Genomic DNA, 13122 nt, shown 5'->3' on the forward strand with positions numbered 1-13122 from the left:
TCAACCCCCCTGTTCCTCACCCTCTTACCGCCTCAACCCCTATCCAGCCCCTGACCACCCACCGAACTCCCCTGCCCTCTATCCAACCCCCCCGCTTCCTGTCCCCTGCTCCCTTACCACGCTGCCTGGAGCACCGGTGGCTCGCAGCGCGGCTGCACCAGGACAAGCAGCTGCACCGTGCAGCACAGAGCACTGGGTCAGGCCGGGTTCTGCAGCCATGCCGCCCAGAGCATTGCGCCAGCGGCGAGGTAAGACTGGGGGGAGGGGGAACAGCAGGGGAGGGGCCGGGGGTGAGCCTCCCGGGCCAGGAGCTCAGGGGCCGGGCAGGATGGTCCCGTGGGCCGGATGTGGTCCGCGGGCTGTAGTTTGCCCACCTCTGAGCTAGGCTGTTCTCAGTGGTGGCATATGACCGAACAAGGAGCAATGGTCTCAAGTTGCAATGGGGGAGGTCTAGGTTGGATATTAGGGAAAACTATTTCACTAGGAGGGTGGTGAAACACTGGAATGGGTTATCTCCATCCGTAGAGGTTTTTAAGGCCCGGCTTGACAAAGCCCTGGCTGGCATGATTTAGTTGGGGTTGGTCCTGCTTTGAGCAGGGGGTTGGACTAGATGACCTCCTGAGGTCTCTTCCAACCCTAATCTTCTATGATTCTATGAACACACCACACCATACCGACTCACACATGTGGCTTAACTGCGAAGCAAAGCTTTGCCATTATCAGCTTTGCAATGGAAAAGAAAATCCCCGAACATATTTAGACATTTCTTACAAATTAAGGCCAGAAATTAAGAGAAATGAAAGGGACATTAGAGACTATTAAGGAAATACAGAAAATGCCCAAGGCTCAAGCAAACCCTGGGGCCCTGGAACCCAGGGGAGGGTGGTAGCTGCTATCTGATTTTATGCAGGATTCTAAATGGAAAATACACAATTTTAATTATTGAAATAACAGAAATATTGTTTATATGTTAGTGTCAATATGCTGGTTTATCAAATTTTCCCCAGCAGATAGGTTTATGTGGATAAATGCTGCACCTGTCCCACGTCACTGTCCAACATGCCTGGAAATGTCCCATCCATGGTGCATTGTCCCAGCTACACACAATGGACCAAGTTGCTTCTTATATATGCTCATGCAATACCACTGAAGCCAACAGAGTTGCACAAGCATAAATGAGGAAAGAACTTGAACCTGTGCATATAAATCAATGACCCCCCCCCAGAATAAACTGTAACTTCTAGTACACCTCTGTATCAGCTAATGTAAATCTCGTGGCTACACCCTGGCCAGGATGAGCCTGGCAGCCACTGCTTATCTAAAATATCACGCTTGAGAGTAGAATGAAGATTGTGAGGTTTGTAAGATGCAGAGAAACAACTCTGGGCGACCCCAGGCTGAGTGTTCAGCTCTCCTCACCTGGTCTTCCTCTCCACCTCCTTCTTCATCGTATTTCAAAATGTTGTCCCTCACATCATCTTCAGGGTCGATCAGAAGTTGCTTCGTATGCCTCTCCTTTTCCCTGCGTTTCATCCACACCACAAACAGCAAGACCATGGCTGCAACAATGAATGACAGGAGCCAGAGTAGTGAGATTTCACATAGCACACGGACGAACTGCATCGGTTGAAAGGAGCATGTTAAAACACCCTAACCTCTCCCCTTCCCCGCTTCCATAACAAAGAGCTACATCCTGATTTATTCACCCAGAAGCAGCAGAGGTATGTACCATCTCTGTGCTATTAGTTCCATTTTGTTAAGGCCACATTTATAGCAGTGTTAGCGGTTAATGCTGTGGTAAATAGAGCTGGGGGCACGGACTTTTGGGTTTACTGGTAGTTCCAAAAAAACGGAAAAGAAAAATCATTATGGGCAGAACGGAAACCCAAACTTTTCAGCATATTTTGTTAATCAAAAATGTCAGAAAAATTATATTCCTGGTTGAATGAAATTATTCATTTCAGGTATTTTAAATAAAACCAAAGCAAATGAAGGGCTAAATTCACAAGGTGCAAACCCCTTTTACTCAATAGCCCAGTGGCTAGGGCTTTCTCCTGAGATGTGGGACAGTCAGTTTCAGATGCCCACTCTAGAACAAGGGCTGGAACTCAGGTTTCTCCCTTCCCAGGTGAGTGCCCCAAACACGCTATAGGACGGATATCTTCCAGGCTGTCCTGTTGAAGCTGTTCCACTTTGTATAAGTAATTAAATATCCAGAGGAGCAGGGACTGGCCCCAGGGTCTCCCCCACTCCCCTCACCATAAGTGCCCTCACCGCTGTGTGATAGCATCATTCTTATTCTCTTTCTCTGGCGCTATGACCATTGAAGAATTTTATACAAAATGGAACAGCTTCAGCAAGCCGCCAAAATCAGCACAACAAATGTCACCCAATACCTCAATTGCTAGAATCCTCTGAATGTTTCAAGGTGTACATTTTAACCAAACAAGCCTGGAATAAATTGCAAATGCAGTAACTTTTAGCATGGATTACAAACCCCAATATGATTGAGGAAGAATACTTACATTCTACTAGTAAGCTTCATGCAATTCTTACCTGTTATTGCATGTTAAGAATATAAAAGGGATGGGGAGGTGTAGATTCCCCCAAAAGCTCTTTGCTACCCTATTCCTTTAAGCATGTTGATTGAGGCCAAGGCTGAAAGGAGCCACATGCATAATCCAAAAGAAAATGAACAGAAAATGGGAGAACAGTAGCGTTCTCCAAGCATTTATTCTAAAATGCAAGTGACTGCAAGAGCTGAAGGATGAAGGAACAAGGGAAGGGGCATCAAGATGTTAAGAAGCAACCAAGCCACAGTCTAATGCCGAGCACTTTCACATGAGTGCGTGATTTTCAGTGGCAGAACAATAATGCCCTTTGAGTTTATAAGACGACACTGCTGTGATCTTTTTTTCCCCCTTAATGATCTGCAATTTACTCAGAAGGGATGTAATGGGGTGGATAACATTAGTCCACATAATTCAATTTGGACGCATTCTCACTCTTTTTATATGGGGGGGGGGGAGAGGGAAGGGGGCTTTCTATATTTCCAAAATCACATTAACTAAAGCATTCAGATATGCTTTTTGGTGCCTGCTTGGAGAATGGTTCTAAGGATCTTTCAAATCCTTTCAGGGAGTGGTGCTGGGTTTTGCAGCACAAAGGAGTGCAATACCAAGTCTGGTAACACAGAGCTAAGTTCTTGAGGCATCAGTTTTTATATACCAGGCTCAGGGCTGGCCCACAATGTTTTGGCACCTGAGGCGGGGAGCTCAAATGACGCCCCTATGCCTCCTCACTTGGGCCAAAACATTGAAAGATCCCAATTCTGCCTTCTTCCTGTTCTATTCCTCTCATGGTACTGCTCTGCTACCTACCCTAAAGGAAAACTAACAAATTAAAATGCCTTGTTCAAAAATTTTAAGTAACACTTAACTTTCAAACGCCTGAACAGCAAATGTAACTTTTCTTGTCTGCATAGTAAACACCCATTTTTTCATGTTCTGTGTGTATATAAATCTCCTCACTGTATTTTCCACTGAATGCATCCGAGGAAGTGAACTGTAGCTCACGAAAGCTTATGCTCAAATAAACTGGTTAGTCTCTAAGGTGCCACAAGTACTCCTTTTCTTTTTGCGAATACAGACTAACACGGCTGCTACTCTGAAACCTGTCATAGTAAACACTGGCATTTTTATCTGTTTGAATAATCAAAGTGGTGCTTTCCATGCCTTCTTGGTTGCAAAGATTTGCTTCCTGAAGGTCCACAGTCTGGGCCAGCTCATGCCGTTGAGATGGTTGCAAGGCCGACCAGCCTCTCCTGTGTCATTGTGGAGCGTAGATGTAATTTTATTAACTTCAGCTTGGAGAAGCTGCTTTCTCCACTGGCAACTGTTACAGGAAGTGTTAGAAGTATGCGCAGAGAAACAAAAGCATTTGGAAAGAGGGTGGTCATCTTATTTGTGCACGTATATTCCAGAACAGCCTTTGGAGTTGATCCTGCTGAAATGTATCTTGAAAGGGCTTTCAGTTCATCACCTAAATCACTCGCATCAATAGCGCGCATGTCATCATGTGTCAACACTGTCTCTAGTGCCCTGCATTGCTGGTGTAGGTCTTCTTCAGATATAGTGAGGAGTTTGGAAATATCATACAACATCCCAAATATACTGCTGTGTTCCTTGAGTTGCATGAAAAGTTCTTCAACAGACTGTATTGCACAATCTAGCACCTGGTTAAAGAAGTCAACTTCTGTGCATCTAGAGCAGAGAGAATACATGCAGCAGCAGCAGACACAATTTTCTACACTCTGGGTCTTAGTGGCGCCCCCCCACACTCTGGCACCTAAGGCGGACGCCTCAGTTTGCCTCATGGTAAGGCCAGCCCTGGCCAGGTTGTAGTTAATCTCCCTGGTTCAGATGCTGCAGTGACATAGGTAGGTAAATCATTCTTAAATCACAGGAGGATGTTTGCCACTTAAACAGCGTTACACAAACACGATGCTAGCTTCCAAGCTCTGTAACCTTGGTCTTCAAAGCCCCATCTCCCAGGGGCTGAACTTTCCAAAAAGGCTAACAGAGTGAGACACATTAGCAGCAATAAGGACTCTCCCAGGTCTCCACTAACACTAGGTAATGCAACTCTCTTGTTGTTAGCTTTAAAAAAATTTCATCGTTATTCTAGTTTTTACTTGAATAATTGATATACAGCTGAGAAAAGAACAATCAGATTACGGCTCTGTTGCATTATTTTCACTAGGAAAAAATGTGTTCTTAACTGGTGATAGCTAACGTGCTAACTAGTATGCGGTAAAATCCTAGTGAAGACAAGGCAGCTTGTAGTTTTAACATGAGTTAGCAGACTCAGATACACCCTAGGGTCCCTATAGTCTTTGCCTCACCCGGCTAACTCATATTAAAATCACAGATCACCTTGTCATCACTAAGATTTTACCTCATGTTCTTCCTACATATTAGCTAACTCGCCTTAAGAACACATCTTTTTCCCAAGTGAAGAGACACCTGCAGGGAGAATGCAGGGTTTTCAAATTCTATTTGGAGGCTCTAGCTCTCCCCGGGTATTTAGCTGAACAATGGGAATGAACATTTCATATTTTGCTGTGTCTCGCTGTGGTTTTTAAAACATTTTTGCTCCTTGTCTCCTCATGGTGCCTCAGCATCACTTCCCTGAACACAAGAGGGAAAATGAGACAAACTTGGGCTGTGCAGACTCCAAGGGACTTGCAATCAAGGTGAGATATCCGATGTCCTTTCATCTAAAGTGGTTAGGAAGCTTGGAGTTCTTCCTCTTTCTTTTCTTCTGAGTGCTACAGTATTTATACCGAACAAGAATTCACTGAAGTGAATAGAAGAGGACTGGACAACTAATTACTGCCATTGTGTGCCAACGGGCTGCCATCCCTGCCTGCTAGCTAACAGAACTGTTTTCAGATCGTTCTGCATTTCTTTACAGCGTATCCTAGATCTATTCTGGAGTAAAAGAAAAATTTGAAAAAAAAGGTAACTCTTATCTCTCATGTAAAACCTCTTGACTATTTAGCAGATGACTCAAGTCCTTTTCTTGTCATTTTTTTTCCCCGTCTCTCACAACAAGCTTCCTGCCTGGCACGCAAAGAAAATATTATAATGGTAGCAGAGTTTTTTTTTTAATGCTACTTTTCCATCGAGTTTTTGGAAAAACGGTGCCATTAATGCCTTTACAGCTACCTTGAAAAAAAGACCTCAAAGTGTCAATAGCAGACGTCGTGCGTTCTCTCTCTCTCAGTCCTTTTATTCACCTGACAGAATGGGAAGCCGTATTACTGCTGTTAGATCCATTTTAACTCTGCATGTAGTTTTTCTTGAAATCTATTGTCTTCACCCTTCACAATTTTTTATTGCATAGTTCTTTCCTCAGGTGTGTTATCCTGGCAGCTAATACGTCAGGTATGAAGGAAAAAAAACATTGCACCAAGGTAAAAGAAAGAAACTTTCTACCGCTTGCAACCACAGCTACAACGAGTCCTGTGGCACCTTATAGACTAACAGACGTATTGGAGCATAAGCTTTCGTGGTTGAATACCCACTTCATCGGATTTACCCACGAAAGCTTATGCTCCAATACGTCTGTTAGTCTATAAGGTGCCACAGGACTCTTTGCCGCTTTTACAGATCCAGACTAACACGGCTACCCCTCTGATACTTGAAACCACAGCTAGTGTATCCTATTCAGCTAGTCAGTGGCGAATTTAGAGTTAGTGGGGTCCTGTGCGCAGCATCATTTTCAGCCCCCCACCCCCTCAGGACCCAGCCAAGAAAAAGAACATTCTCTTGTAGTAATGGGAAGTAAATGAAAATAAAGTGAGGTATCTGGATTGGGGCAGGGGGTTGGGGTGCGAGAGGGGTGTGTGGAGGGCAGGCTCTGGGAGGAAGTTTAGGTGCAGAGTGCAGGCTCTGGATTGGGGCAGGGGGTTGGGGTACGGGAAAGGAGCAGGGGGGCGGTGCTTATCTCGGGTGACCTGATTCCCAAAGCAAAAGGCACATACACTCCTCTGGCAGCGGCTCCTAGGCGGGGTGGGCCAGGGCGGTCTCTGTGTGCCGCTGCCCGCGGGCACCGCCCCTGCAGGCACTGCCCCCACAGCCAATGGGAGCTGTGGAGTCCGCAGGAACATGCTGGCCGCTTCCGGGAGCGAAGTGGCGTTGAGGAAGGAAGGGAGGCAGAGTGGGCAGGGAGCTGCCTTAGCCCTGCTGCTGGCACATCTCTGTACACCCCTTGGAGGGAGGGGGGCAGCGGATCTCCATGCACTGCCTGGGACAGGGGCAGCGCATGGAGCCACCTCCCTCCTCCTCCTGCCCCGCCCCCACCAGGGGCGTGCAGAGACATGCCAGCAGCCGGCTGCTTCTGGGAGCAGTGTGGGACCACCGGCCATGGCATGCAGGCAGCCTGCCTGCCTGAGCCCTGCTGCGCTGCCAGCCGGATATTTGTCCTGCATTTTGGGGGCCCCCCACAACATTGGGTGCCCTGTCCCACCGCACAGTTTTGTTCATGGTAAATCCACTCCTGCAGCTAGTGTATCCTATTGCTTGGTCTGCCTTATAAAGCCTGACCTGTCTGACTCCAGAATGGAATTACGGAGCAAAAAAATCACATGTGCCTTTTCCCACACCATCGTTCAGAGGCCACAGCGTAAAATATATCTTTAAAAATAAAAAGGTGAGACAGTAGGACAATGTAACTGAAAAGCTCTTCTCATCACAAATTACATTTTTCATCCTTGATAGAGGCCTTTGCAGCTCTTGAACATTAAAGAAGTCAATTAGAATGACAATGAATGTAAAAATAAGCTTTTGTAATAAAAACCATAATTTAAAATGGGCTAATGTATCTGACAATGAAAAAGGAATATCTTAAATCAAGTGTCTGTCAGCTGAAGTTAATTTTAGTCAATAGAATTTTCAAGTGTTTAAATCACACTTTCGAGCTGGATTTATACAGGAGGCAGCAAAAGGAAGCCTTGTGGTCTGTTGCTTCTGGTGCAAAGTTTTATTATGCTCTCATTCTTTTTTATAAAAAGGAGTACTTGTGGCACCTTAGAGACTAACACTAAAGGCCAACATTTCATGTGATGGGGCTTAAATTGGGCCTGCCTACACACACACATCACGCAACTGCAAAAACCACACCTGCTTATTACAATGCACAATCACGCTGCACACGGTGGCACTGTGCCTGGACACACCACTGCCTGTCACTATGTGCAAATGCAGGGGTAGTTCCCCCAGGACTTGCAGCTTATGTTTATGTTGGAAGAAGTGGCCATAAAAAAGCATTAAAAATGTAGATGTAGGGACCAGATAACCCTTTGTACCCTGTGTAGATAGTAAGGCACAGATTTTCAGAGATGAGTGTGACAAATGTGCATCACATTTTATTCTACAACTACCACACTTTCATGAGACTTTTCCCCATGCCCACGTGGACAGTCAGCTGTGTAGCTGGGCATGTGCAGATGCAAATCCCCTGCTTTAATGCTCCACCTTGGCATTTGCATGGATAAATTATATATACAACTGTGTGCTCCCATCATTGAAACTCAAGCCCTAGAGGGTTGAGTGTATGGCCAATGGTATCCCACTCTCCTAATGTACCATAGCATATATATATTAGGCAGCATTCACAGCATCAGTTGCTCTGCCTGCTCTCCATTTAAACACATTGGGGGTAAATATTAAGCGTGATTTAGCACCAGAACTCCCATTAACTTTAATGGGAGTCCCACAGTTTCATCCTGCGTTTCCTGATGAATATTTACCGCATTGTACATTTCAGTGCTTCTTTTTATCCGTCCCTACTGTGCCAACTCCTGCTTGAAGTTATAATGACATCATTTTTATTTTTAAATGTGTATACATTCAGTTAATGTTAGCGCTCATGAAAGCCCAGGAATGACGGTGCTGCTAGAAACAGGGCATCTTCCCCTTAAACCACTGTGATACAGCCTCTCTCAACTCTTTCAGCAAGCCTGTGAATAGCAAATGCTTCTTGCTGACAGTATGAAACTGTGCTCAGATACTACAATGGTAAGGGCTGTTCGAGAACCTGAATTAGAAGAGAACACAATGACAGAACTCTATTTTTACCATTCCTAGAACCATCCATAAAAACTATAAATTTGCAAATGAATGAAGGTGGTTAGCTTGCATGAGAAGTAAATGATAGTAGACAGAAATCAAGATTTCTACAGGTATTTAGGTGTTGCTTCATTCAGCCTAACTGAGTTAGGTGCCTAAGTCTCATTTTCAAAAGTGACTTAGGCACTTAGGAGCCTCTCACTGAAAGACAGTGGGACTTCAGCTTTTGAAAATGAGATTTAGTCTCCTAAATTAGCTAGGTGTTGCAATACTGAATGGCACATACTACCATACTAAATACTAAATACCTGTAAAATTCTGGGCCAAGTAGTCTAATCTGACTCCCTCTCTCTGTCTCTTGCTCACATTGAATAGCTCTCTCATGCTCACCGTACATTTCTCTTTGCTGCCTGCATCTTTTGGGCAGGTGCTCTGCGGTCTCTCCAACTATTGGTGGCCTGCCTCTGCTGATGCTGGTGCTGGCAAGTAACGGGTGTTAAGTGTGCTCTGAGTGCACACCTGTAGGATTGGATCTGGCTGACAAGACAGATGTTCCCCTGCCTGGTTTGAGAATCTGACTTCAGAGCCCAGGGGGCTTCATCTTAAACCAGGGCTCCGAGAGACTCATTAGCTGGGGAGTGGCATCAGCACTTCAGTGGCTTGCGAATGATGACTGGAGGAATGTTATGTACCTAGCGGTCTTAGGTGCCTCCAGGATTAGGTGACAGCAGCTTTGAAAATATAAATGACACCTAAATGATGGACGTAGGTGCCTAAAGGGGCAGACAGAGGCCTAAGTATCATTCAGGATCTGGGTCAAAATGTTGTGGGTTAGTGATTCAGTCCATTCTGCTTACATTTTAGTGATGGCGGTTTGAATGCAAAAGACTGAATCACCAGCAATCTGGTCTGCACCTTCCACCCTTTGTATGAAGCTGGTATGCATCTTGAAAGATTCAGCATATAAGAGTGAGACTAGGGACGAGGCGGGCAGGAAGGGAAGTGGAACACTAACGCTTGTACATCACTCCTAGGTGTACCTCTTTTGCCAACAGCATTTCCAGAAACAATGTCACATAAGGGCAACCTGGCAGAAGGATGGACACAGAGGTGTTTTGAGTGGGCTGCTCGGCACCAAATATTTTCTGTTTTGCTCAGGTACCAATTCTCTATAATACATAAATAAATAATAAAGGAAGCCAAAGTACAGCATCACGTGGACCATGATTCACTGTAAATATTTTGCACAAGAGTTTGCTTCCAACCTGTTGCTTCTCATATTGTTTGATGATGCAGCTGCTAACTTAAAAGGAGACTATGCCACCTTAAATGACAGTCCTGGCTTTATGGCTCATTTTCTTGGCCACAGCTGAATTGTTACAGTGCAGTTAATCAGTCAAATCTCTAGGAGAGAATGGAGTTTGGTTGCTCTGTGATCTACCGGGGGGATCTGCTGATAAACCTTCCATTTCAATCAGAATGCTTCTGGCTTAAGATTTCTGCACACATGTTACCTGCTGCAACACTTACTTAGTAAAATAATGATGCATATCAAGATCGCTATGATGGCACCTGTTCCCAGTCCAGCGGCAGCGACGGCCCCGATGGTAGTGCAGTCTCCATTCTCGTCACATGGACAAACCTTCACTTTAATGATGGAAGTGTTGTACAAGGGAGGGTTCCCTGAATCCGTCACGACAATTGGGACATCATACATGCCAGCCTCCAGATACATTATTCGCAAACTGAGCTGGGCATAGTCACCTGGGGGCAACAGAAACAGACAGACTGACGGCAGCTCTGACAGAGGTGCTAAAAACGGTATTAATATATTGGAAACTCCACTCTCAGATCAGCTCAGTGAAAAAAAGGCCAACCAGGCTACAACACCCTACTCCACATCAGAACCACTTGAGTGCCAGACTGCTTTCCTGAAGTCTGGTTGAATGGTCAGCCTGCCAAGACTAACAGGATGAACAAGATGCGTCACGCATGCTTCATTTCAAAGTAATGCCAGTTCCCTATACTATTAATCCTGCTTGATGTCGTTAGAAAACCAGTGGTCAGTTGCTTGAATTTAAAAACTGATGGCAAGGAACTAGTGAAGCACGTATGATAATGTTGAAAATTGGCTGGCCAGATTTGGGATATCAGTGGTAAAATGCCTTTGCACCTCCCCAGTTCTGGGCTGTAACAGGGTCACTATGCTGGGGCTCTGCTCATATATTCTCCTGCCCCAATATTTTTGCACAACCCTATCCAGTCATTTTATTTCTTCCTGCCTTTCCTTCCTATTGCTACACATGTAACGACTGCGAGAGGTGCTGGATTGGCAGGTTAGGAAACTGAGATGATGTCTACACTATGGACACTACACCAGCATAGGTATGGTGCCGTAGCTATGCCGGCATAACCCATAGTGTAGACACAACCTACACCCATGGAAGGGGTTTTTCAGTCACTGTGCAACAGCACATCCCCAAGCAACAGTGGTTGCATAGACGGAGGCATTCTTCTGTTGACACAGCTGTGTCTACACTGGGGGTTAGGCCAGCAGAGCTATGGCACTGGAGGTGTGTGTGTTTTCTCACACCCTGACCAACTATGTCGCCCTAACTTTTAAGTGTAGACCAAGCCTGAATCCCTCTTTTCAGCCACTGAACAAGCAGCTTTCTCATGCCACCCTGGCAGAGTGTCTGAAACCTGGCCTGAAGGGATCAGCTTTTAAGACAAGAGGGTAGTTCGGTTTCCATGACACGTCCATTCCTTTCCTTCAACGCTGAAACCGCCAGTAAGTGGGCCAATTAGAGCCAACTGAGGTTGCATGCCGCTATTTAAAAATCCTGCACATACTGGTAATCTTCACACTTACCTAGCCCGCCTGGTTCCATGGTAAATTAAAAGGCTGCCTTTAAGCAATTATGGTCAGAGAAATGAACATTGATCGTGATTGTGGCTCATGACAATTACACTGGAACATAAGGAAGACTGATAATAGCTTTTTTCCCCTTGGCCATCACGGATGATTTATACCCAGTTCAGTCCTGATAACTGTTCATAATTATGAACTGCATTAAAAAAGCCAAGTGCCAAAGCTCTTAGAATTATGCTACAGGTCTGATACAAATCATTTCTGATTAGCTATCTTGTCTATAATGCTCGACATAATGTGCTTAAAAAAATCAGACAAAGAAGCAGGGAAGTTTGCAACTGTACGCGGTCCTCATTAGTGCACAGGATTCCAAGTGTCCTCAGGATTGCCTGCCCCATTTACCATTTAGCCTTGTTATGGTCCAGTTCTTCCTGACTGCAGATGGCACACTTGGCAGCTCAAAGACAAAGGGTCCAACATTTGGATCGATGTCAGCATCTGAGGCTGTTATGTTGATGACATTCAGGTTTGGCTTTTCACAGATCTGTGCCTCCTTTGGCAGAAGCTCAGGAGCGTTATCATTGATGTCAATTAGATAGATCTGCAGAGTGCCAGTGCCACTTGCTGGGGGGATACCTGAACGGGAGAGGCAGATTCAAACGAGTAACGACAAATACAGCACAAGAATTGGCATGCACAACGACGCTAACCCCCACGCCCTTGGAAAACCTTACAGCTCCACGTACTAAAGCATGGAGGAGGCCTGAAGAATTTTTTTGTTGTTTCCCCCTTAGATTCCTAGTGATTTCCTTGTCCCTGTGTGAAATCTTACAAGATGTATCATTAAAACCTTCCAAGTTCTCATGAAAAATGCTGTTTTGTTCCATTGAGTAAAACGGAGCTGTTCCATGATTTTACACTAGACCCCATGTTACACAACTCCCATGTTAACTGTGTAGTTACAGTGTGTCCCCATCATACTGGGCAGGCAAGTCATTCAGTAAGAGGGAGGAAGAGTTAACAAGAAGGCAGGAGTCCCTAAGGCAAGATATTTGGTATTAACATTATAGCTATTCGTAGTGATTAGTTGGTAGGGGAACAGAGACATTCAGAATTGGGCAAGCCAAAGCTCAGGGTCCAGGTCTCATTTTCTCCAAAGCCCCGAAGTTTGGGAGACAGTCAAATAAATGGTTCCGAGTTCGGCTCAGTTCTCTAGAGAAGGGCTGAATCTGCAATGGTTTCATTCTGCATAACCTGGTTGGTTAGATTTCAGTTTTGCTAAACCATACCCAGAATCTGGGTCTCATTTTATTCAACCCCCAAACCGGTAGGTTGGGGTTGAAACCCCAGCTCCATTTTATAATGGAACAAAACAGCATTTTTCATGAGAACTTGGAAGGTTTTAATGATACATCTTGTAAGATTTCACACAGGGACAAGGAAATCACTAGGAAACTTTGAAACAGATAGTTTCAAACCGGTAGGAGGGTGGGGTTGAATAATTTTTACTAATTTCTGTTTGGGAGGAAAGAGGGGGAGGGCTGAAGCAAGATGGGGACGGGGCGGGGATAAGAAAGAAGAAACAGATGTGGGATCAAAGATGAAAAGAAGTGTAAT

The 13122-nt window shown here is 45.1% G+C and overlaps 1 protein-coding gene across 3 annotated transcripts in view; it reads right to left on the reverse strand.

Annotated features, from left to right (window-relative positions):
• CDH4 (cadherin 4) overlaps nucleotides 1-13122 on the reverse strand; it is a 663987-nt gene that overhangs the window by 12029 nt on the left and 638836 nt on the right. For all 3 annotated transcript variants that reach the window (XM_074969700.1, XM_074969701.1, XM_074969702.1), the window contains 3 exons: nucleotides 11908-12141; nucleotides 10164-10397; nucleotides 1420-1559 (listed from right to left, as the gene is read on the reverse strand). In XM_074969700.1, the coding sequence (XP_074825801.1) occupies nucleotides 1420-1559; nucleotides 10164-10397; nucleotides 11908-12141 (608 nt within the window). The remainder of the gene's footprint in view (nucleotides 1-1419; nucleotides 1560-10163; nucleotides 10398-11907; nucleotides 12142-13122) is intronic.

This window comes from Natator depressus, chromosome 13 (assembly GCF_965152275.1).
Source record: "Natator depressus isolate rNatDep1 chromosome 13, rNatDep2.hap1, whole genome shotgun sequence".
In the NCBI taxonomy this organism is placed as follows: Eukaryota; Metazoa; Chordata; order Testudines; family Cheloniidae; genus Natator; species Natator depressus.